The sequence below is a fragment of the Salvelinus alpinus genome, chromosome 3 (assembly GCF_045679555.1).
Source record: "Salvelinus alpinus chromosome 3, SLU_Salpinus.1, whole genome shotgun sequence".
NCBI classification, from domain to species: domain Eukaryota; kingdom Metazoa; phylum Chordata; class Actinopteri; order Salmoniformes; family Salmonidae; genus Salvelinus; species Salvelinus alpinus.
The window spans coordinates 84,954,050-84,980,918 of record NC_092088.1 but is presented as its reverse complement, the minus strand read 5'-3'; the positions used below and the strand labels follow the sequence as shown (position 1 = coordinate 84,980,918).

At 41.7% G+C, this 26,869-nt stretch overlaps 1 protein-coding gene across 18 annotated transcripts in view; it reads left to right on the top strand.

Annotated features, from left to right (window-relative positions):
• The window catches only part of LOC139571467 (neurexin-1a-like), an 865,000-nt gene that overhangs the window by 370,236 nt on the left and 467,895 nt on the right, over nt 1–26,869 (top strand). For all 18 annotated transcript variants that reach the window (XM_071394377.1, XM_071394372.1, XM_071394379.1 and 15 more), the window contains one exon: nt 15,689–15,808. In XM_071394377.1, the coding sequence (XP_071250478.1) occupies nt 15,689–15,808 (120 nt within the window). The remainder of the gene's footprint in view (nt 1–15,688; nt 15,809–26,869) is intronic.

Sequence of the window (26,869 nt, the reverse complement as noted above, 5' to 3'; positions counted from 1 at the left end):
CCCACACCACACAAACTTCTACAACCACCACTTCCACCCTCACCCCCTCAAACTCAATGACAACTCAGTGTTACCCCACTCACTCCCGTGTCATAACATTTGGGCTTCAGCCCCAGAGGGGAATACAAGGATCACTCACCTGTCCTCTAAACTGACCCCTAGATCCTATACCTATATCCTATATCATTGTGGAGATCTGAGACGAATTGACAGTTGTAAGCAATATATAAATAGCTCCACCTTACCCTCTGATAGGTTTGTTGTAAGTTTCACCAAGTTTTCAATACCAAGGAAAAGCTCTTGGATTTCCACAAGTGCATAGGGCGTAGGGTCTAGGGGACGATCTGGAATTGGACCACCTCCATCATCTTGTACGGTATGACAGCCTCAGGGTCTCTTGTTATCATCTTCTACTAGTTTATTATATTCACTCTTATTTATTTTGTCACATATAGTATACCTGTTACATACAAGTATTGTATTGCATGGCTCATAATCTTCATAGCCGCCCAATTTACATGTTACCCAATGCATGCATGGGATTACACCAAATCTATATATCATTGTGCAATTTTGAATCAAAATAGATAGATAGATCTTAGCTACCTCATGTTTGTAAGATAGCAACCCTTGTTACCTGTGTTAAGGGTGTCACATTGTACTGTTGTTATCAGAAAATACTATGTTATTATTTCAATACTATATACTCTATGTTTCATTCAGTACAGTATTATGAATATTGTATATGGGCCAATAGGATGAAAACATATATGTACTGTGAGTGTTAATCCGCAAACCGTCGTTCATGATAATAACAATGTTTAGTTGAATAAATGAGTAAATTATCAAAATTAAACTGAATAAAAATCATTGCAACTCGTTCACTTTATCCACAACCGCTACAACTAATTAAAGTTACTTGACATTCTGAATAATATAAAGCATTTTTATTAAGACACTGTCTAATATACATTGAACTAAAATATAAACACACCATCCGACAATTTCAAAGTTTTTACTGAGTGACAGTTCATGTAAGGAAATCAGTCGTTTTAAATCAATTCATTAGGGCCTAATCTATGGATTTTACATAACTGGGAACACAGATTTACATCTGTTGGTCACAGATACCTTCAACAAAAAAAAAGGTAGGAGTGTGGATCAGAAAAACAGTCAGTATCTGGTGTGACCATTGTTAGGTTCTAATTCTCAGAGTAAAACACTCAACGGACATTATGAAAGCTTAACCAAGTTTATTCTGCCCAGAGGGTCAATACAGCTGCATTCAGACAACACATGTTTCCACCACCACAAATATACAGTTGAAGTCGGAAGTTTACATACACTTAGGTTGGAGTCATTAAAACTCATTTTTCAACCACTCCACAAATTTCCTTGACATCACGGGAAAATCTAAAGAAATCAGCGAAAACCTCAGAAAAAAATTGTAGACCGCCACGAGTCTGGTTCATCCTTGGGAGCAATTTCCAAACACCTGAAGGTACCACGTTCATCTGTACAAACAATAGTACGCAAGTATAAACACAATTGGACCACGCAGCCATCATACCGCTCAGGAAGGAGACACGTGCTGTCTCCTAGAGATGAACCTTACTTTGGTGCGAAAAATGCAAATCAATCCCAGAACAACAGCAAAGAACCTTGTGACGAAGCTGGAGGAAACAGGTACAAAAGTATCTATATCCACAGTAAAATTAGTCCTATATCGACATAACCTGAAAGGCCGCTCAACAAGGAAGAAGCCACTGCTCCAAAACCGCCATAAAAAAAGCCAGACTACGGTTTGCAACTGCACATGGGGACAAATATCGTACTTTTTGGAGAAATGTCCTCTGGTCTCATAAAACAAAAATAGAACTGTTTGGCCGTAATGACCATCTTTATGTTTGGAGGAAAAAAAGGGGACGCTTGCAAGCTGAAGAACACCATCCCAACCGTGAAGCACGGGGTGGAAGCATCATGTTGTGGGGGTGCTTTGCTGCAGGAGGGTCTGGTGCACTTCACAAAATAGATGGCTACATGAGGCAGGAAAATTATGTGGATATATTGAAGCAACATCTCAAGACATCAGTCAGGAAGTTAAAGCTTGGGGTCAAATGGGTCTTCCAAGTGGACAATGACTCCAAGGATACTTCCAAAGTGGCAAAATGGCTTAAGGACATTTTTGTTCTTGGAGTGGCATTCACAAATCCCTGACCTCAATCCTATAGAAAATTTGTTGGCAGAACTGAAAAAGCTTGTGCGAGCAAGGAGGCCTACAAACCTGACTCAGTTACACCAGCTCTGTCAGGAGGAATGGCCCGAAATTTACCCAACTTATTTAGGGAAGCTTGTGGAAGGCTACCCGAAATGTTTGATCCAAGTTAAACAATTTAAAGGCAATGCTACCAAATACTTATTGAGTGTATGTAAACGTCTGACCCACTTTGAATGTGATGAAAGAAAGAAATGCTGAAATAAATCATTCTCTCTATTATTATTCTGAAATTTCACAATCTTAAAATAAAGTGGTGATCCTAACTGACCTAAGAGAGGGGATTTCTACTAGGATTAAATGTCAGGAATTGTGAAAAACTGAGTTTAAATGTATTTGGCTAAGGTGTATGTTAACTTCCGACTTCAATGGTATATACTCCAATTTAGGCACTCCCCCTTCTCTCCAATCCCGACATATTTTATGGTTTGACAGGAAGACCAAGTAATAGGGTAAAAGTAATAGTAATAAACCATAATTTCTCCCTTAAGTGGATCTGACCTCAACCTCTCATTTGCCTAATCCATCGATGTCCATCTGTATCCCCTATAGCAATCCTGTCACTTCCTCCTGTCCACCCAACACATTCCAAAGCCATCTGGCTACAGATAACAATTAACTTCCAATGTAAAAACCAGTCTCTATCGCTCCTTAGATATGTTCCAAGTTTAACTCAGAATCCAACACCACCATTTGCCTCAGGCCATTGATTGCGGCCTGTGGAATGTTGTCCCACTCCTCTTCAATGGCTGTGTAAAGTTGCTGGATGTTGGCGGGAACTGGAACATGCTGTCGTGCACGCCAGTATGCATGCCATGGAAGAACTGTGACATTTTCAGCTTCCAGGAATTGTGTACATGTCCTTGTGACATGGGGCCATGCATTATCATGCTGAAACATGAGGTGATGGTGGTGGATGAATGGCAATAAAATGGGCCTCAGGATCTCATCACGGTTCCTCGGTGCAATCAAATAGCCATCGATAAAATGCAATTGTGTTTGTTGTCCTTAGCATATGCCTACCCATACCATAACCCCACCGACTCAATGGGGCACTCTGTTCACAATATTGACATCAGCAAACCGCTCGCCCACTCAACGCCAAACAAGCTGTCTGCCATATGCCCGGTATAGTTGAAACTGGGATTCATTATTTAAGAGCACACTTCTCCAGCCTGCCATTAGCCATCGAAGGTGAGAATTTTCCCACTGAAGTCGGTTACAACGCCGAACTGCAGTCAGGTCAAGACGCTGGTGAGGACAATGAGCACGCAGATGAGCTTCGTTGTGCACAAATTTAATTACATCCCTGTTAGTGAGCATTTCTTCTTTGCCAAATTAATCCACCCACATGACAGGTGTGGCATATCAATAAGCTGATTAAACAGTAATCATTACACAGGTGCACCTTGTGCTGGGGACAACAAAAGGCCTCTCTAAAATGTGCAGTTTTGTCACACAACACAATGCCACAGATGTCTCAAGTTTTGAGGGAGCGTGCGATTGGCATACTGACTGCAGGAATGTCCACCAGAGCTGTTGCCAGATAATTTAATGTTAATTTATCTACCATAAGCCGCCTCCAACGTCAATTTAGAGAATTTGGCCTAATGTCCAACCGGTCTCACAACCGCAGACCACGTGTAACCACACCGTTCCAGGACTTCCACTTCCGGCATCTTCACCTGAAGGATCATCTGAGACCAGCCACCTGGACTGCTGATGAAACTGTGCGTTTGCACAACCAAGCATTTCTGCACAAATTGTAAGAAACATCTCAGGGAGAGACAAGCTTTTCGTGTGTATGGAACATTTCTGGGATCTTTTATTGCAGTTCATGAAACATGGGACCAACGCTTTACATGTTACGTTAATATTTTTGTTCAGTGTACTTAGAGGTGAAGTAAAATTGTGTCATTTTAACTTCATACTTGAGAATTGAAATATGCAATAGTGCATTTTCTAATAAGCCTAACGAATTTGAAATCAACCATGATCACCATTGTAACAACATGTATCATAATCAAAGAAAATCTCAGTCTTAATCTCAGCATAACCTCTACCGATTCACCCTCCCGGATCCGGGATCCTCCTCATCAGAAACGCTGACTAGCATAGCCTAGCCTTGCGCCACAGGGATATCATATAATATAATTTCATGAAATCACAAGTCTAATACAGCAAATGAAAGATAAACATCTTGTGAATCCAGCCAACATGTCCGATTTTAAAAATGTTTTACAGCGAAAACACAATATATATTTATGTTAGCTCACCACAATAGCCAAACACACAACGCCATGTTTTCACCGCAAACATAGCTTTCACAAAACCCACAAATAGAGATAAAATTAATCACTAACCTTTGAACAACTTCATCAGATGACAGTCTTATAACATCATGTTATACAATACATTTATGTTTTGTTCGAAAATGTGCATATTTATAGCTACAAATCCTGGTTTTACATTGTGAATACGGCGCCATAATGCACCAAATTGTCCGGAGAAATTTTGGACAGTCACGTAATCTAACCAAAAAAATTATCATAAACTTTACAAAAAAAGACATGTTGTACAGCAAATGAAAGATACACTGGTTCTTAATGCAACCGCTGTGTTAGATTTAAAAAAAATACTTTAGTACAAAGTACAGCATGCAATATTCTGAGACAGCGCCCAGCCATTCTCCGCCATGTTGGAGCCAACATATTCCACAAAAATACGAAATAACATCATAAATATTCTCTTACCTTTGATGATCTTCCATCAGAATGTAGTGCAAGGAGTCCTAGTTCCACAATAAATCGTTGTTTTGTTTTAGAATGTCCATTTCTTCTGTCGAATTAGCAACTTTGGCTAGCATAGTGGAGCGCACATGTCCATGAACTCTTGGCGCATGGAACGAAAAATTCCAAAAGTCACAATAAACGTTGAATAAACTGGTCAAACTCAGTTGAAAATCCATCTTTATGATGTTTTTCTCATATGTATCCAATAAAGTCCAAGACGGAGCATTTCGTCGTGTATACCTAACGCATTTCAGAAGACAATGTGGTGTTCCCTGGTGCGCGGCTAAATACTGCCAATAGGGCGGACCTGTCACTCCAAAAGCTCTCATTCGGTCTCACATCAAGCTAGACACCCCATTCAACATTCTACTGCCTGTTGACATCTAGTGGAAGGCGTATGAAGTGCATACAGATCCATAAATATAAGGCAATTGAATAGGCAAGCCCTGACACAGAGACCCATTTTCAGAATGTTCACTTCCTGTTTGGAAGTTTGCTGCCAAATTAGTTATGTTTTACTCACAGATATAATTCAAACAGTTTTAGAAACTTCAGAGTGTTTTCTATCCAATAGTAATAATAATATGCATATCGTATGATCTAGAACAGAGTACGAGGCCGTTTTAATTTGGGCACGATTTTTTCCCAAAGTGAAAACAGCGCCACCTATTTCCAAGAGGATAACAACCAAACCATGCTACATAACTCCGGTTAACATCCATGCCAACCCTGTGTCATACCATTTGCATAAACTCTCCCATTAACACAGCTTACATAGGGGTTGACAGACATAACATAACAAACTGGCTGACAGATGACATACAACTCTTGCTGACAGACTGCATTACAGACTGGCTGACAGTTGGCATAACAAAATGGCTGACAGATGACATAACAGACTGGCTGACAGGTGACATAAGAGACATGGGAAGACAGACAGACAGACAGACAGACAGACAGACAGACAGACAGACAGACAGACAGACAGACAGACAGATAGACAGACAGACAGACAGAAAGAGGCTAAGATCAGTTTCCTGACCTGTTACACATTGTTGGCCAATGTTAATAGCTGCTGATGATCTTTACTCTTTTTTTCTACATAACTTTTTCCCCTCAATGGATTGTCTATCTCCGAAATACTAAAGACAACGGCAGTTTTCAGACCATCCACAAGAGAAAAATGCCAGATTATCTCAGATCCGGGTTTCCTACCACTTTATTTAACCTCGGCTACATTTCCGTTTTCTTTATCTTCCCATGCAAATAACAGAAACACACATCTACTCTCCCTTGAAATGATTGAAGCCTCTGAATGGTTAGTCTCTCCCATTTTCTAATTCTCTGAATGGACACACCTTTTTCTACTTTTGACCACAGTGCCAATCGCTGGTCTTTCTTTTTGACTCAAGACCGTGGTGCTATAACAAGCGATTGAAAAGAAAAACTTTGAAAACGTATGTCCCTCAGCCATTTGAGTCCTGAAATTCAGTATGTTGGTCCTTCTCCTTACAAGAAACAATACCTCAAGGACCCATAAAGTCCACCTGAAGGGGTTTTCCACCATTTAGAATTTTCGGAAAAACACTTAAAACACTAGTCCTCTGGCAACAAATGACTGATTTGCAGGAAATTTGACATCTGGTTTAAAGTACCAGTCTAAAGTTTGGACAAACCTACTCATTCCAGTGTTTTTCTTTATTTTTACTATTTTCTACATTGTAGAATAATAGTGAATACATCAAAACTATGAAAGAACACATATGGAATCATGTAGTAACCAAAAAAAGTAGCCACCCTTTGCCTTGATGACAACTTTGCACACTTGGCATTCTCTCAACCAGCTTCACCTGAAATTCTTTTCCAACAGTCTTGAAGGAGTTCCCACATATGCTGAGCGCTTGTTGGCTGTTTTCCTTCACTCTGCGGTCCAACTCATCCTAAACCATCTCAATTGGTTTGAGGTCGGGTGAGTGTGGAGGTCAGGTCATCTGATGCAGCACTCCATCACTCTCCTTCTTGGTCAAATACCCCTTACACAGCCTGGAGGTGTGTTGGGTCATTGTCCTGTTGAAACACAAATGATTGTCCCACTAAGCGCAAACTAGATGGGATGGCATATCGCTGCAGAATGCTGTGCAGTTAAGTGTGCCTTGAATTCTAAATATATCACAGACAGTGTCACCAGCAAAGTACCCCCACACCATCACACCTCCTCCTCCATGCTTCACGGTGGGAACCACACATGCGGAGATCATCCATTCATCTACTCTGCATCTCACCTACTCTGCGTCTTTTTTGGTTGAAACCAAAAATCTCCAATTAGGACTCATCAGAACAGTTTCTTGGCCCAAGCAAGTCTCTTCTTCCCTTTGGTGTCCTTTAGTAGTGGTTTCTTTGCAGCAATTTGGCAATGAAAGCCTGATTCACACAGTCTCCTCTGAACAGTTGATGTTGAGATGTGTCCTTTACTTGAACAGTGAAGCATTTATTTGGGCTGCAAGTTCTGAGTCTGGTTACTCTAATGAACTTATCCTCTGCAGCAGAGGTAACTCTGGGTCTTCCATTCCTTTGTCGGTCCACATGAGAGCCGGTTTCATCATTGCGCTTGATGCTTTTTTGAAATTGCACTGGAGGAAACTCTCAAAGTTCTTGAAATTATCCAGATTGACTGACCTTCATGTCTTAAAGTAATGATGGACTGTCATTTGTCTTTGCTTATTCGAGCTGTCCTTGCCATAATACGGACTTGGTCTTTTACCAAATAGGGCTATCTTCTGAATACCAACTCTACCTTGTCACAACACAACTGATTTGGTCAAACACATTAAGAAGGAAAGACATTCCACAAACTAACTTTTAACAAGGCTCACCTGACAGTTGAAATGCATTCCAGGTGACTACCTCATGAAGCTGTTTGAGAGAATGCCAAGAGAGTGCAATGCTGTCAGGTTGGCTACTTTGAAGAATCTCAAATATAATATATTTTGATTTGTTTAACACTTTTTTGGTTACTACATGATTCCATGTGTTATTTCATAGTGTTGATGTCTTCACTAATATTCTACAGTGTAGAAAATAGTACGAATAAATAAAAACCTTTGAATGTGTAGGTTTGTCCAAACTTTTGACTGGTACGGTATATGGACCAAGGCCTCTCATCACACTGTTTTCCAGAATAGTGTGTCAAACATCATGGCGTCTACTGACCAATTAACATTCACATGGGCACATAAATGACTGGATATTTGTTTTGTAACACAACTTGGCACACATGTTGAAAACAATGTAAGACTCAATATTTCCAAGCATATCGACCACACAGTGGCGCTATGATTCGGAGTGATGAAATGTGGCACACCTGCTCAAAGATATGAGTCTAGCTAACCTGTAAAGTATGATTGAGTTTGATCACACTGTGGCATTGTTGGACAGGAAAAAACATGAATCTAAGCTCATTGGCTCATAGCGACCATATTGTTGCATCTAGAGTCTTGTAAAATAGTGTATTTGAAGACGTGCATCCATACATGCTATATACCAGATGTGGATTTGGTGTCGATGGGTCCAGCGGTTCTGAAGAAGGAGGTGTTTAAAGTAGTCAACATCATTAAAAATGATCTAAAATACATCAAAAGCATATTATATTGCATGATCAGTTTGATTTTGAGATCTGATTTGATAAGAGTGGTAAGGAATACAGAAGTAGCTCATCCTAGGAAGATGTGTTCAATGTGTCCTGATGGTGGCACAGTGGGCCCACAGCTGAACCTCATCTATACTGCTGACAGATTTAACAATATTTGTTGTTTCCTAAAAATAGTGGTGAGATTGAAAAAGTAACATAAATATGAAGATCAATCAGCAAGAGTACCTTAACTCACTAAAACTAATGACAATCTCATAACAACTGTGTGTATATGTGTGTACAGGGTTTCTTTGTGTAAAGTGTTTGTGTGTGAGAGCAAGACACATAGAGAGAGACACAGAGAGAGAGACACAGAGTGAGAGGCATAGGGAGAGAGACACATATGAAGAGAGAGAAAGACAGACAGAGAGAGACATATAGACATACAGAGAGACAGAGACAGAGAGAGAGACAGAGAGAGAGACAGAGAGAGAGACAGAGAGAGAGAGACAGAGAGAGAGACATAGAGAGAGAGAGAGACAGAGAGAGAGACATACAGAGAGAGAGAGACATACAGAGAGAGACATATATACATACAGAGAGACAGAGACAGAGAGAGAGACAGAGAGAGAGACATACAGAGAGAGAGAGATACAGAGAGAGACATATAGACATACAGAGAGAGAGAGAGACATACAGAGACACAGAGAGAGACATATAGACATACAGAGAGACAGAGAGAGAGACATACAGAGAGACAGAGAGAGAGAGATGCATACAGAGAGAGAGAGAGACAGAGAGAGAGCCATACAGAGAGACATAGAGAGACACAGAGAGAGACATACAAACATACAGAGATACAGAGAGAGAGAGACAGAGAGACATAGAGAGACACAGAGAGAGACATACAGACATACAGAGAGACATAGAGAGAGAGACATACAGAGAGACAGAGAGAGAGAGAGAGACAGAGAGAGAGACAGAGAGAGAGACATAGAGACAGAGACAGATAGAGAGACAGAGAGAGAGACAGAGAGAGAGACAGAGAGAGAGACATAGAGACAGAGACAGAGAGAGAGACAGAGAGAGAGACAGAGAGAGAGACATACAGAGAGACATAGAGACAGATACAGAGAGAGAGATAGAGAGAGAGAGAGAGAGAGAGAGAGACAGAGAGAGAGAGAGAGACAGAGAGAGAGACATACAGAGAGACATAGAGACAGAGACACAGAGAGAGACAGAGAGAGACACAGAGAGAGAGAGAGAGAGAGAGAGAGAGAGAGAGAGAGAGAGAGAGAGAGAGAGAGAGAGAGAGAGAGAGAGAGAGAGAGACAGAGAGAGAGACATACAGAGAGACATAGAGAGACACAGAGAGAGAGACATACAGAGAGAGAGAGAGACAGAGAGAGACATATAGACATACAGAGAGAGAGAGAGACACAGAGAGAGACATATAGACATACAGAGAGACAGAGAGAGATACATACAGAGAGACAGAGAGAGAGAGAGACATACAGAGAGATAGACATACAGAGAGACAGAGAGACATAGAGAGACACAGAGAGAGACATATAGACATACAGAGAGACAGAGAGAGAGACATACAGAGAGACAGAGAGAGAGAGATACATACAGAGAGAGAGACATACAGAGAGACAGAGAGACAGAGAGAGAGAGACATACAGACATACAGAGAGACAGAGAGAGAGAGACAGAGAGACATAGAGAGACACAGAGAGAGACATACAGACATACAGAGAGACAGAGAGAGAGAGACATACAGAGAGACAGAGAGAGAGAACAGAGAGAGAGAGAGAGACAGAGAGAGAGACAGAGAGAGAGACAGAGAGAGAGACAGAGAGAGACAGAGAGAGAGACAGAGAGAGAGACAGAGAGAGAGACAGAGAGAGAGACATACAGAGAGACATAGAGACAGAGACAGAGAGAGAGATAGAGAGAGACACAGAGAGACAGAGATAGACACAGAGAGAGACAAAGAGAGACACAGAGAGAGAGAGAGAGAGAGAGAGAGAGAGAGAGAGAGATACATACAGAGAGACATAGAGAGACACAGAGAGAGAGACATACAGAGAGAGAGAGAGACATATAGACATACAGAGAGAGAGAGAGACACAGAGAGAGACATATATACATACAGAGAGACAGAGAGAGATACATACAGATAGACAGAGAGAGAGAGAGACATACAGAGAGAGAGACATACAGAGAGACAGAGAGACAGAGACATACAGACATACAGAGAGACAGAGAGAGAGAGACAGAGAGACATAGAGAGACACAGAGAGAGACATACAGACATACAGAGAGACAGAGAGAGAGAGACATACAGAGAGACAGAGAGAGAGAACAGAGAGAGAGAGAGAGACAGAGAGAGAGACAGAGAGAGAGACAGAGAGAGAGACAGAGAGAGACAGAGAGAGAGACAGAGAGAGAGACATAGAGACAGAGACAGAGAGACAGAGAGAGAGACAGAGAGAGAGACATACAGAGAGACATAGAGACAGAGACAGAGAGAGAGATAGAGAGAGACACAGAGAGACAGAGAGACATAGTTGTCCCCCTAGGCACAACTATGACAACATAACCAACAAAAACGGGTCACAACTCCTGCAGCTCTGTCGCACGCTGGGTATGTACATAGTCAATGGTAGGCTTCGAGGGGACTCCTATGGTAGGTTCACCTATAGCTCATCTCTTGGCAGTAGCACTGTAGACTACTTTATCACTGACCTCAACCCAGAGTCTCTCAGAGCGTTCACAGTCAGCCCACTGACACCCCTATCAGACCACAGCAAAATCACAGTCTACTTGAACAGAGCAATACTCAATCATAAGGCATCAAAGCCAAAGGAACTGAGTAACATTAAGAAATGCTATAGATGGAAGGAATGCAGTTTGGAAACCTACCAAAAAACAATTAGGCAACAGCAAATTCAATCCCTTTTAGACAACTTCCTGGGTAAAATGTTCCACTGCAATAGTGAAGGTGTAAACTTGGCAGTAGAAAATCTTAACAGTATATTTGACCTCTCAGCTTCCCTATCAAATCTAAAAATCTCAAATAGAAAACCGAAGAAAATGAACAACAATGACAAATGGTTTGATAAAGAATGCAAAAATCTAAGAAATAAATTGAGGAACCTGTCCAACCAAAAACATAGAGACCCGGAAAACCTGAGTCTACGCCTTCACTATGGCGAATCACTAAAACAATACAGAAATACACTACGGAAAAAGAAGGAATAGCACGTCAGAAATCAGCTCAATGTAATTGAAGACTCCATAGACTCTAACCAATTCTGGGAAAATTGGAAAACACTAAACAAACAACAACACGAAGAATTATCTATCCAAAATGGAGATGTATGGGTAAACCACTTCTCCAATCTTTTTGGCTCTATAACAAAGAATAAAGAACAAAAACATATACATGATCAAATACAAATCCTAGAATCAACTATTAAAGACTACCAGAACCCATTGGATTCTCCAATTACCTTGAATGAGTTACAGGACAAAATAAAAACCCTCAAAACCAAAAAGGCCTGTGGTGTTGATGGTATCCTTAATGAAATGATCAAATATACAGACAACAAATTCCAATTGGCTATACTAAAACTCTTTAACATCGTCCTTAGCTCTGGCATCTTCCCCAATATTTGGAACCAAGGACTGATCACCCCAATCCACAAAAGTGGAGACAAATTTGACCCCAATAACTACCGTGGAATATGCGTCAACAGTAACCTTGGGAAAATACTCTGCATTATCATTAACAGCAGACTCGTACATTTCCTCAATGAAAACAATGTACTGAGCAAATGTCAAATTGGCTTTTTACCAAATTACCGTACAACAGACCATGTATTCACCCTACACACCCTAATTGACAACCAAACAAACCAAAACAAAGGCAAAGTCTTCTCATGCTTTGTTGATTTCAAAAAAGCCTTCGACTCAATTTGGCATGAGGGTCTGCTATACAAATTGATGGAAAGTGGTGTTGGGGGTAAAACATACGACATTATAAAATCCATGTACACAAACAACAAGTGTGCGGTTAAAATTGGCAAAAAACACACACATTTCTTCACACAGGGTCGTGGGGTGAGACAGGGATGCAGCTTAAGCCCCACCCTCTTCAACATATATATCAACGAATTGGCGCGGGCACTAGAACAGTCTGCAGCACCCGGTCTCACCCTACTAGAATCCGAAGTCAAATGTCTACTGTTTGCTGATGATCTGGTGCTTCTGTCACCAACCAAGGAGGGCCTACAGCAGCACCTAGATCTTCTGCACAGATTCTGTCAGACCTGGGCCCTGACAGTAAATCTCAGTAAGACCAAAATAATGGTGTTCCAAAAAAGGTCCAGTCACCAGGACCACAAATTCCATCTAGACACCGTTGCCCTAGAGCACACAAAAAACTATACATACCTCGGCCTAAACATCAGCACCACAGGTAACTTCCACAAAGCTGTGAACGATCTGAGAGACAAGGCAAGAAGGGCCTTCTATGCCATCAAAAGGAACATAAATTTCAACATACCAATTAGGATCTGGCTAAAAATACTTGAATCAGTCATAGAGCCCATTGCCCTTTATGGTTGTGAGGTCTGGGGTCCGCTCACCAACCAAGATTTCACAAAATGGGACAAACACCAAATTGAGACTCTGCATGCAGAATTCTGCAAAAATATCCTCCGTGTACAACGTAGAACACCAAATAATGCATGCAGAGCAGAATTAGGCCGATACCCACTAATTATCAAAATCCAGAAAAGAGCCGTTAAATTCTACAACCACCTAAAAGGAAGCGATTCCCAAACCTTCCATAACAAAGCCATCACCTACAGAGAGATGAACCTGGAGAAGAGTCCCCTAAGCAAGCTGGTCCTAGGGCTCTGTTCACAAACACAAACACACCCCACAGAGCCCCAGGACAACAGCACAATTAGACCCAACCAAATCATGAGAAAACAAAAAGATAATTACTTGACACATTGGAAAGAATTAACAAAAAAACAGAGCAAACTAGAATGCTATTTGGCCCTAAACAGAGAGTACACAGTGGCAGAATACCTGACCACTGTGACTGACCCAAACTTAAGGAAAGCTTTGACTATGTACAGACTCAGTGAGCATAGCCTTGCTATTGAGAAAGGCCGCCGTAGGCAGACATGGCTCTCAAGAGAAGACAGGCTATGTGCACACTGCCCACAAAATGAGGTGGAAACTGAGCTGCACTTCCTAACCTCCTGCCCAATGTATGACCATATTAGAGAGACATATTTCCCTCAGATTACACAGATCCACAAAGAATTCGAAAACAAATCCAATTTTGATAAACTCCCATATCTACTGGGTGAAATTCCACAGTGTGCCATCACAGCAGCAAGATTTGTGACCTGTTGCCACAAGAAAAGGGCAACCAGTGAAGAACAAACACCACTGTAAATACAACCCATATTTATGTTTATTTATTTTAACTTGTGTGCTTTAACCATTTGTACATTGTTACAACACTGCATATATATAATATGACATTTGTAATGTCTTTATTGTTTTGAAACTTCTGTATGTGTAATGTTTACTGTTCATTTTTATTGTTTATTTGACTTTTGTATATTACCTACCTCACTTGCTTTGGCAATGTTAACACATGTTTCCCATGCCAATAAAGCCCCTTGAATTGAATTGAATTGAATTGACAGAGATAGACACAGAGAGAGACAGAGAGAGACACAGAGAGAGAGAGAGAGAGACAGAGAGAGAGACAGAGAGAGAGACATACAGAGAGACATAGAGAGACACAGAGAGAGACACAGAGAGAGAGAGAGAGAGAGAGAGAGAGACATACATACATACATAGAGACAGAGAGACAGAGAGAGAGACATACAGAGAGACATAGAGAGAGAGAGAGAGAGAGAGAGAGAGAGAGAGAGAGAGAGAGAGAGAGAGAGAGAGAGAGAGAGAGAGAGAGAGAGAGAGAGAGAGAGAGAGAGAGAGAGAGAGAGAGAGAGAGAGAGAGAGAGAGAGAGAGAGAGAGAGAGACACAGAGAGAGAGAGAGAGAGACAGAGAGAGAGACATACAGAGAGACAGAGAGAGACACAGAGAGAGACAGAGAGAGACACAGAGAGAGAGAGAGAGAGAGAGAGAGAGAGAGAGAGAGAGAGAGAGAGAGAGAGAGAGAGAGAGAGAGAGAGAGAGAGAGAGAGACAGAGAGAGAGAGACACAGAGAGAGACAGAGAGAGAGACAGGGAGAGAGACAGGGAGAGAGACATACAGAGACACAGAGAGAGACAGAGAGATATTTGCACATTGTTACAACACGGTATATATATAAATGATATGACATTTGTAATGTCTTTATTGTTTTGGAACTTCTATGGGTGTAATGTTTACTGTTCATTTTTTATTGTTTATTTCACTTTCGTATATTATCTACTTCACTTCACTTGTTTCCCATGCCAATAAAGCCCCTTGAATTGAATTAAATGTAATTGAGAGAGACAGAGAGAGACACCGAGAGAGACACCGAGAGAGATACAGATAGAGAGAGAGAGAGAGAGAGAGAGAGAGAGAGAGAGAGAGAGAGAGAGAGAGAGAGAGAGAGAGAGAGAGAGAGAGAGAGAGAGGGAGAGACAGAGAGGTATCAAATCAAGAATAAGAGATAAAAGTAACAAGTTTTAAGAGCAGCAGTAAAAAATGTAATAACAATATATACAAGGGGCTGCCGGTACAGAGTCAATGTGCGGGGGCACCGGTTAGTTGAGGTATCATGTATATGTAGGTACAGGTATGTTTGTCTCAGTATGTCATGTGTCAGTATATAAACTGTGTGTCATATGTGGGTAAATGGACTGCAAGGATTAAGTTGGATTATGCTTTTAATCATATATACGTGTTTAATTTTAAATTCCAATTCCATATTTTAAGTGATCCTTCCCTCCCTCCCTGTTCCCAGGCCCCAGTACAACATGCCAGGAGGACTCATGTGCCAATCAGGGTGTGTGCCTGCAGCAGTGGGAGGGGTTCAACTGTGACTGTAGCATGACATCTTTCGGAGGGCCACTCTGCAACGACGGTAAGACACACCTTTCTAACTGCTTGTGTATGTGCACACACACACACACACACACACACACACACACACACACACACACACACACACACACACACACACACACACACACACACACACACACACACACACACACACACACACACACACACACACACACACACACACACACACACACACACACACAATGTCCTACATTGCAGGAAAGTTCTCCTTCCACAGGGTGATTGAGATCCTACATATACAGTGGGGAGAACAAGTATTTGATACACTGCCGATTTTGCAGGTTTTCCTACTTACAAAGCATGTAGAGGTCTGTAATTTTTATCATAGGTACACTTCAACTGTGAGAGACGGAATCTAAAACAAAAATCCAGAAAATTACATTGTATGATTTTTAAGTAATTCATTTGCATTTTATTGCATGACGTAAGTATTTGATCACCTACCAACCAGTAAGAATTCCGGCTCTCACAGACCTGTTAGTTTTTCTTTAAGAAGCCCTCCTGTTCTCCACTCATTACCTGTATTAACTGCACCTGTTTGAACTCGTTACCAGTATAAAAGACACCTGTCCACACACTCAATCAAACAGACTCCAACCTCTCCACAATGGCCATGACCAGAGAGCTGTGTAAGGACATCAGGGATAGAATTGTAGACCTGCACAAGGCTGGGATGGGCTACAGGACAATAGGCAAGCAGCTTGGTGAGAAGGCAACAACTGTTGGCACAATTATTAGAAAATGGAAGAAGTTCAAGATGACGGTCAATCACCCTCGGTCTGGGGCTCCATGCAAGATCTCACCTCGTGGGGCATCAATGATCATGAGGAAGGTGAGGGATCAGCCCAGAACTACACGGCAGGACCTGGTCAATGACCTGAAGAGAGCTGGGACCACAGTCTCAAAGAAAACCATTAGTAACACACTACGCCGTCATGGATTAAAATCCTGCAGCGCACGCAAGGTCCCCCTGCTCAAGCCAGCGCATGTCCAGGCCCGTCTGAAGTTTGCCAATGACCATCTGGATGATCCAGAGGAGGAATGGGAGAAGGTCATGTGGTCTGATGAGACAAAAATAGAGCTTTTTGGTCTAAACCCCACTCACCGTGTTTGGAGGAAGAAGAAGGATGAGTACAACCCCAAGAACACCATCCCAACCGTGAAGCATGGAGGTGGAAACATCATTCTTTGGGGATGCTTTTCTGCAAAGGGGACAGGACGACTGCACTGTATTGAGGAGAGGATGGATGGGGTCATGTATCGCGAGATCTTGGCCAACAACCTCCTTCCCTCAGTAAGAGCATTGAAGATGGGTCATGGCTGGGTCTTCCAGCATGACAACGACCCAAAACACACAGCCAGGGCAACTAAGGAGTGGCTCCGTAAGAAGCATCTCAAGGTCCTGGAGTGGCCTAGCCAGTCTCCAGACCTGAACCCAATAGAAAATCTTTGGAGGGAGCTGAAAGTCCGTATTGCCCAGCGACAGCCCCGAAACCTGAAGGATCTGGAGATGATCTGTAGGGAGGAGTGGGCCAAAATCCCTGCTGCAGTGTGTGCAAACCTAGTCAAGAACTACAGGAAACGTATGATCTCTGTAATTGCAAACAAAGGTTTCTCTACCAAATATTAAGTTCTGCTTTTCTGATGTATCAAATACTTATGTCATGCAATAAAATGCAAATTAATTACTTAAAAATCATACAATGTGATTTTCTGGATTTTTGTTTTAGATTCCGTCTCTCATAGTTGAAGTGTACCTATGATAAAAATTACAGACCTCTACATGCTTTGTAAGTAGGAGAACCTGCAAAATCGGCAGTGTATCAAATACTTGTTCTCCCCACTGTATATATATATATTATTTATTTCCCCTTTATTTAACCAGGTAGGCTAGTTGAGAACAAGTTCTCATGTACAACTGCGACCTGGCCAAGACAAAGCAAAGAAGTGCGACAAAAAAAACAACACAGAGTTACACATGGAATAAACAAAAGTACAGTCAAGAACAATAGAACAATCTATATACAGTGTGTGCAACCAACAGTAACCAATAGTATATAAGAATGCATTTTGTCCTTTGTGTCGCCATTTGTTGTAAACCATCACAAAACACACATCAAGTTTGCCTTTGTTAAAGGCTTGCTATAAACTCCACATTCCATACATTGAGTTCCACACGCTGAGTTGCACATATAAATTGTATCTTGACTGAGTGGCCATTATGCCAGAAGAGTCGACTAAAGGTAAGTGTTGTCGTCATCATGGCGGCAACAGCGAACAAGTTCATTTGGGACATTGGAGCACTTTTCTTCTCCTGTCACTTTAGTACTGATGTCCTTTAGAACCACTCTGTTCTCATTAGCACTTATTATATTCCAGTTATTATATTCCAGTTATTATATTCCAGTCATGATATTCCGTGACAACTGTTCTATACTTGTACATGCTGCATTTGACAACTCATTATTATATTACCAGTAGCGGTCGGTGTGTGAGTAAAATCACTGGGGAAGCCAAGCCAGGAAAAAATGTGTTGTGATAATTGTGTTGTTTGCTCTATAACCTGGTAGTTCATATGCCACCATGATATATATATATATATATATATATATAGAATTTAGTAAAACCACAACTCCAAATCTCTATCTCCATCCTTGGCTAATTTAGGAATGGGCCAGTTTTAGCTAGCTAGCCACCGAAGGATAACAACACAACGAGATGCAAAAATGTATCTTTCTTTGGTCAATGACCTTCGGCTTTTGATGTGATGTGTTTGATGTGAAGCCAAATCCAAACTGGCTTCCCTTGACCATTCACAGTTGAGCTCACTCAGTTTGGCTCAACTCTGATTGGCTATTATTTTATACCCAAAAATATTAAGGGAGGCGAAATGCTCTCTGGCTTCCCTTGTATTCAATGCTACAGGTGGCAACAGTAGACTCTTTTTACCAGACAACATCAGATAGATGGTCTACACATACAGAGACAGTAGGGCGCTGTTTCGCTCGCTCGGAAGCTTTCATCGGTGATATATATTCAGCTTCTTGCGAATTGAAGGAAACTTATGAAGCAGAGAGACGAAAGATACATTATTCTATATGTTTTTTCTTTTTTTATCTGTGAATTTTTTTATTTGCATCCATGAATACATACCACTGTATATGACTGTGGCCTCTGGCAATACAAAAAGACAATGCTATTAAACCCGAGAAGCCGGTGTTTGGAGGATATTTTGGCACAGAGTTTTTAGGCACCCGTTCTGTATTTATGGACGCAACCCAGTCGTTCAGTCGTTTTGTTCTGTATTTATGGACGCAGCCCAGTCGTTCAGTCGTTTTGTTCTGTATTTATGGACGCAACCCAGTCGTTCAGTCGTTTTGTTCTGTATTTATGGATGTGACCCAGTTGTCCGTTCTAAATGTTCCATTGCCATACTGGCTGGCAACGTTCTTATCCTTTGCTTGCTAGCTATCCAACTATGGTTAAATACAGTCACGTCAAAAAGTGCAGCCAGAATAACAGCAAAGTAGTTGTTTTCTAGTTGGATTTGTTTGGATACATCCATAGCAATGAGTTTATGATGCGTGATTTTGCCTGGCAGATAAAATGTGTTCTCTTGTCAGGACGCTGTTCAGACAAAAGAAAGACAATCCATGACATTCATTTGATCTGATTTTAATAAATGAAACCCTACATTATTGTTGTTATCCACCACAGCTGACATAGCTCAATCAATCACATGTATTTATAAAGCCGTTTTTACATCAGCTGATGTCACAAAGTGCTATACAGAAACCCAGCCTATAGCTATAGCTACTTATTGTATGTCACATTTATCTGTACATTCACCTGGACGGTGCATTGGTTGAAATATCTGTAGGAGTCTGTGCTACTACTTCTGCTGCCTTGCTTTAGCCTTTTGGGTGTTGATGGTGCTGCAGTGTTATCTTAGTTTCCGGCCTTGATGTTTCTCCAGCATCTTCTATCTGTCAGTGAGGGACGGCATTAGCTATGGAGCGAACCTTCGCACCGATGCCCACTCACTGACATAATCTCCCTCGCTTCTAAAGCAGCCTTTTGTATGGTCAGTTTCTGCTCCTGAACCCGTGTTTCTGGTCCTGTGGTCCTGATGCTGTGATTTGTGTATGTAGTTGTTACCGCTGCCCTGCACATCTTGGGTAGAAGTGCTGCCAGATAGTTCACGCCCATCGGCTCTGATCTAGTCCCCGATACACGCTCCTCTTCTTCGGTGGAGATAAAATGCTAGGGCGTTCTCCGGGCATTTCGATAGATATTTCCCCGGTGATGCCATTGGGCATAGCGGGTTCCCTGGCTGCTCGAACATGAATCCCCTCTTGGACTCCCTGCCCCTCTCCCTTGGGTCCAGATGATTCTTTGTGGCCTCGTTATATGCTAGAGTGGCGTATCTGAGAGAGAATGCGTTGTTATAATATTGTTTTCCAGTAGCCTAATTACAAGTGCAACTTAGAAATAACACAAACAGGCTATGAACAACATACCTTAGAAAGGTCTTGTCTGTTTTAACGAGGAATTACCTTTAGTTGTCTGTTCCCCTCTTTGACCCAGATATATCTGGAGGTTCAACCACACTTTCTTGACCAGCCCACTTGGTGTACCGGGATTCAGAGCCTGGGAGTTTTGGAGCTGGGTCGTGTCCTTAACGCTGATGGGACGGTGGCTGTTTGTGATATATTTTCCTTGCCTTCTTATCTGTTTGATGTTGCCAGAAAAACAACCTGTCAGGACATAACATGTATTATGTGGCGTGACTGAATGGACACTACTGTAGTGAGCTGTATAGCCTTATATTAAAGACTGTTACTGCATCTCAAATGGCACCCTATTCCCTAGTGCACTACTTTTGACCAGGGCCCATAGGGCTCTTGTCAACAGTGCACTGTTGGAATAGGGTGACATTTGGAATGCATACTTTGTGTCACTAGAGGGCAGAAGAGAGCTATTTCAAAGCAAAATACACTAATGCAATGAAATGTGCATTGATATTGGTGCATTGTTGTTGGTGCATTGTTATTGGTGCATTCCTATTGGTAAATCGGTGAATGGCTTGCTTGACCTGGCGTTGGATGAACAAATTGACGTTTATTTCATTTTCATATGTTGTTGACAAGATAGTTAGTTGAAAGCTATTGTTCTAGATACAGTATATACACACAAACGTACGTGGATTCAGCTATTTCAGCCACACCCATTGTAGACAGGTGTATAAAATCGAGCACACAGCTATGAAATCTCCATAGACAAAACATTGGCAGTAGAATGGCCTTACCGAAGAGCTCAGTGACTTTAAACGTGGCACCGCCATAGGATGCCACCTTTCCAACAAGTCAGTTTGTCAGATTTCTGCCCTACTACAGCTGCCCCGCTCAACTGTAAGTGCTATTATTGTGAAGTGGAAACGTCTAGGAGCAACAGTGGCTCAGCCGCAAAGTGGTAGGCCACACAAGCTCACAAAGCGGGACCGTTGAGTGCTGAAGCACGTAGCGCATAAAACTTCTCTGTCCTCTTTTGTAACACTCACTACCGAGTTCAAAACTGCCTCTGGAAGCAACATCAGCACAATAACTGTTTTCCGGGAGCTTCATGAAATGGCTTGCCTTGGCCGAGCAGCCACATACAAGCCTAAGATAACCATGCTGAATGCTAAGCGTTGGCTGGAGGGGTATTAAGCTTGCCGCCATTGGACTCTGGAGCAGTGGAAACGTGTCGTCTGGATTGATGAATCACGCTTCACCAACTGACAGTCCAACGGATTAATCTGGGTTTGGCGGATTCCAAGAGAACGCTACCTGCCTCAATCCAAAGTGCCAACTGTAACGTTTGGTGGATGAATAATGGTCTGAGGCTGTTTTTCATGGTTCAGGTTAGGCCCCTTTGTTCCAGTGAAGGGAAATCTTAACGCTACAGCATACAATTACATTCTAGACAATTCTGTGCTTCAAACTTTGTGGCAACAGTTTGGCAAAGGCCCTTTCCTATTTCAGCATGACAATGCCCCTGTGCACTAAACTTGGAAGACATCCTCTGGAAGTCATCATAATTGCTGTGTAAGTCCATGGAAAGGGGTGAGAACCATGAGCCACCTAGGTTTTGTATTGAAGTCAATGTACACAGAGGAGGACGGTAGCTAGCTGTTCTCCTGCTACACCATGGTGCAACCCTACAGAGTGCTGATGAGGCTACTGTAGACCTTCATTGCAAAAGAGTGTGTTTTTTATAAATTATTTGGTGGTCATATATTTACTATAGTTTTATCTAAAAAGGATAACTTTTTAAATGTTTCACAATAAAATAAAATATATGAAATTCACTGAGGATGGTCCTCCCCTTCCTGCTCTAAGGAGCCTCCACTGATATATATTTAATTTGACTATTTTCTACATTGTACAATAATAGTGAAGACATCAAAACTATGAAATAACACATATGGAATCATGTAGTAACCAAAAAGTGTCAAAAAATCTAAATATATGTAATATTTGAGATTCTTCAAAGAAGTCACCCTTTGCCTTCATGACAGCTTTGCACACTCTTGGCATGTTGTTGTCCGTGAGAGTCTCACCTCACGTGTAGCCCAAACTGTTTGGAAACTACAGACAGAAGTTGGCAGTACCAACTTCAGTCTCATCGTTCCGTAGTTTCTAGTTTGTAGGCCAAACCATTCGGACTATACAGGTGATTTAGTGAGAAGACCGATTTTCGGATGTCTCATGGTCTGACAAACACCACTCTGGCTCTGCCACCTTTCACCGCAGATGTGGAAGTGCGACATCAGCAGATGTGTTGGACTAAGACGAATCCAATGCAAAAAAACAGATATCTCTAGTTTAAACTGACATATTTTGATAGGGATTATTTTATTATGCTAATTGGATTTCTGTGGGGCCACGGAGCTCGACTCTAGCGGGTTTTCTCTCAACCAGCTTCATGAGGAATGCATTTCCAACAGTCTTGAAGGAGTTCCCACATATGCTGAGCACTTGTTGGCTGTTTTCCTTCACTCTTCACTCCAACTCATCCCAAACTATCTCAATTGGGTTGAGGTTGGGTGATTGTGGAGGCTAGGTCATCTGATGCAGCACTCCATCACTCTCCTAATTGCTCAAAAGCACTTACAAATCCAGCAGGTGTGTTGGTTCATTGTCCTGTTGAAACACAAATGACGTATCCCTGCAGAGTACTGTGGTAGCCATGCTGGATGTGTGCCTTGAATTCTAAATAAATCACAGACAGTGTCACCAGCAAAGCACCCCCACTCCACCACACCTCCTCCTCCATGTTTCACGGTGGGAACCACACATGCAGAGATCATCCGTTCAACTACTGTGCGTCTCACAAAGACACAGCGGTTGGAACCAAAAATCAAAAATGTTGACTTTTTCCACAGGACAGATTTCCACAGGTCTAATGTCCATTGCTCGTGTTTCTTGGACCAAGCAAGTCTCTTATTATTATTTCTGTCCTTTAGTAGTGGTTTCTTTGCAACAATTCGACCATGAAGGCCTGATTCATGCAGTCTCCTCTGAACAGTTGATGTTGAGATGTGTCTGTTATTTGAACTCTGTGAAGCATTTTTGGGGGCTGCAGATTCTGAGGCTGGTAACTCTAATGAACTTATCCTCTTTAGCAGAGGTAACTCTGGGTCTTCCTATCCTGTGTCGGTCCTAGCGCCTGATGGTTTTTGCAACTGCACTTTATTAAGAAACTTTCCAAGTTGACTGGATTGACTGACCTTCATGTCTTAAAGTAATGATGGACTGTCATTTGTCTTTACTTATTTGAGCTGTTCTTGCCATAATATTGACTTTGTCTTTTACCAAATAGGGCTATCTTCTGTATACCACCCCTAACGCATTAAGAAGGAAAGAAATTCCACAAATTAACTTTTACAGTTTTTTTGGATTGCTTACACACTAAAATTAAAAGTAGTACACTATTAGCAAAACTTTACACTCAAGAAGCAAAACATCAGCCCATATTTGCACAACTATAAGCACATTGTCAACCTCACACTTGTTGCAAAACTCTACACACAGTGATTTGCAAAACACTAAACACACTTAACATACATTACACACAAAAATCTATCATGAAGTCACGTCCTTGCAATACCAAAGCACTGACTGTCAAATTACCACACCGTCCAACCAATTGGTTCAACACAGTCATCAGGTGTGCCAACACTCGTTTGCTTAATTGTAGACACACCAATCAGGTGTATAAGCACTATAAAAAGCAGCAGGTGAGTTCATCGGTCTTCAAGCACAATGGAAAGAGTCAGAGAAAGAGTAAGACGAGGAGGAGGAGGAGGAGGAGGAGGAGGATGACGACGACGACGAGGAGAACGAGGAGGAGAACGAGGAGGACGAGGAAGGGGAGGAAGAGGAAGAGGAAGACAAGAAGGTGCTCAAAAAGGACCGAATCTGACAAATGAGATCCGCGCAACACTGGTTGACCACGTTGTCAACCACGGCCTGACGCTGAGGGAGGCTGGACTGCCAGTACAGCCAAATCTAAGCCGATATACAGTGGCAAGTGTGATGAGAACATTTCGACTAGAAAATAGGTATTGTAAAAATATCATCATATCAAAAACATCTGCACGGTTTCAGTAACTGCTTACAGTACTGTATTCTATGCACTATCAGCACTTCTGTTACCTTTTCCTGTGAAATTACTGTACTATTGTATACTGTTTTTTTTCTACATAGGATTGAGGGTCAGGGACGACAAGGGGGAAGGCCTCCTATGTTCACAGAACAGCAAGAGAGGGAGATAGTCAACATGGTTTTGGCCAACAATGCTATAACACTCAAGCAGCTCCAAGCTAACATTGTCAATAACCACGCCATTTTCAACAATATCCATCAGGTCTCAACATCAACACTGGCACGCATCCTAAAAAATATTCATATTCAAATTTATCTAGTGCCTTTTGAGCGCAATTCCGAAAGGGTGAAACGACTGCGGCATGATTATGCAGAGGTATGTATTCACTTTAGCAGTGTGATCTTGCATACAGTCTCATAATCTTTTACTGTACTGTAATATGTATACTAGATCTACACTGAACTACACAATTTTGCCTGACACTGTTTTTCAGAGAGTTTTACGAATGGATGGAGAGGAGATCCAGCATGAGTTCATTTACGTAGATGAGGCTGGGTTCAACCTGACGAGAACACGAAGGAGGGGAAGAAACATCATTGGTCACAGGGCTATAGTCAATGTCCCAGGGCAACGTGGGGGTAATATAACACTCTGTGCAGCCATTACACAGAATGGGGTCCTCCACCGCCATGCCCATATGGGCCCTTACAACACAGCACTCATACTTACATTCTTGGACCAATTGCACAACATAACAGCAGCAAATCAAATCGATCATATGCAATACATTGTTGTCTGGGACAATGTGTCTTTCCACCGCTCTGCTCTGGTTCAGAACTGGTTTCAGCAACATCCACATTTCACCGTCCTATATCTTCCACCATACTCTCCATTCCTCAACCCTATAGAAGAGTTTCTCGGCATGGCGGTGGAAGGTATATGATCTCCGTCTCCAGGCTGAGGTACCCCTCATCCAAGCCATGGAGGAGGCCTGTGACCAGATGGAGGTAGCAGCAATGCAAGGATGGATTCGTCATTCAAGACGTTTCTTTCCAAGGTGTCTTGCTAATGACAACATTGCCTGCGATGTTGATGAAATTCTCTGGCCAGATCCAGCTAGGCGAAGAGACAATGTCTAGTTATTTTTTTATATATATTTTTTTTACTTACAATACGTAAAGTGACGTTTGGTTACAGTATTATGAATCTCCATGTCAACATTTTGGGTGTGTTGAGAAATAAATGAGTTTCTTCAGTCTGCAACATTGGTCTTGTGTAGTGTTTGGTGAATTGACATTATATTTGTACTTTGTTGATAGTAGCCTACTCTAATCATAGGGAAGTAGAAGTGCTAAAAGTGTTTTAGGTTTATCACAGCAGAGTGTAACTCGTGCAAACAGAGTATAGTAATGTGAAACGTGTGTGTTTCATATGGTAACAAAGTGTGGTTTTTAAAAAGAAGTGTATAGTTTTTACAAGAGTGTTTAATTTTGCAAAGGATATGTAGTGTTTTGCTAATTGGGTGTAGTGTTTTGAAAACACGGGCCCTGTTTTGAAAATCGTGCTTAAGCAATCAAAAAAAACTGTAACATTAGATGGTTCTCAAATTAATCAGGTCTCTGCATATACAGTGAGGGAAAAAAGTATTTGATCCCCTGCTGATTTTGTACGTTTGCCCACTGACAAAGAAATTATCAGTCTATAATTTTAATGGTAGGTTTATTTGAACAGTGAGAGACAGAATAACAACAAAAATATCCAGAAAAATGCATGTCAAAAATGTTATAAATTGATTTGCATTTTAATGAGGGAAATAAGTATTTGACCCCTTCTCAATCAAAAAGATTTCTGGCTCCCAGGTGTCTTTCATACAGGTAACGAACGGAGATTAGGAGCACACTCTTAAAAGGAGTGCTCCTAATCTCAGTTTCTTACCTGTATAAAAGATACCTGTCCACAGAAGCAATCAATCAATCAGATTCCAAACTCTCCACCATGGCCAAGACCAAAGAGCTCTCCAAGGATGTCAGGGACAAGATTGTAGACCTACACAAGGCTGGAATGGGCTACAAGACCATCGCCAAGCAGCTTGGTGAGAAGGTGACAACAGTTTCTGTGATTATTCGCAAATGGAAGAAACACAAAAGAACTGTCAATCTCCCTCAGCCTGGGGCTCCATGCAAGATCTCACCTCGTGGAGTTGCAATGATCATGAGAACGGTGAGGAATCAGCCCAGAACTACACAGGAGGATCTTGTCAATGATCTCAAGGCAGCTGGGACCATAGTCATCAAGAAAACAATTGGTAACACACTATGCCGTGAAGGACTGAAATCCTGCAGCGCCCGCAAGGTCCCCCTGCTCAAGAAAGCACATATACATGCCCGTCTGAAGTTTGCCAATGAACATC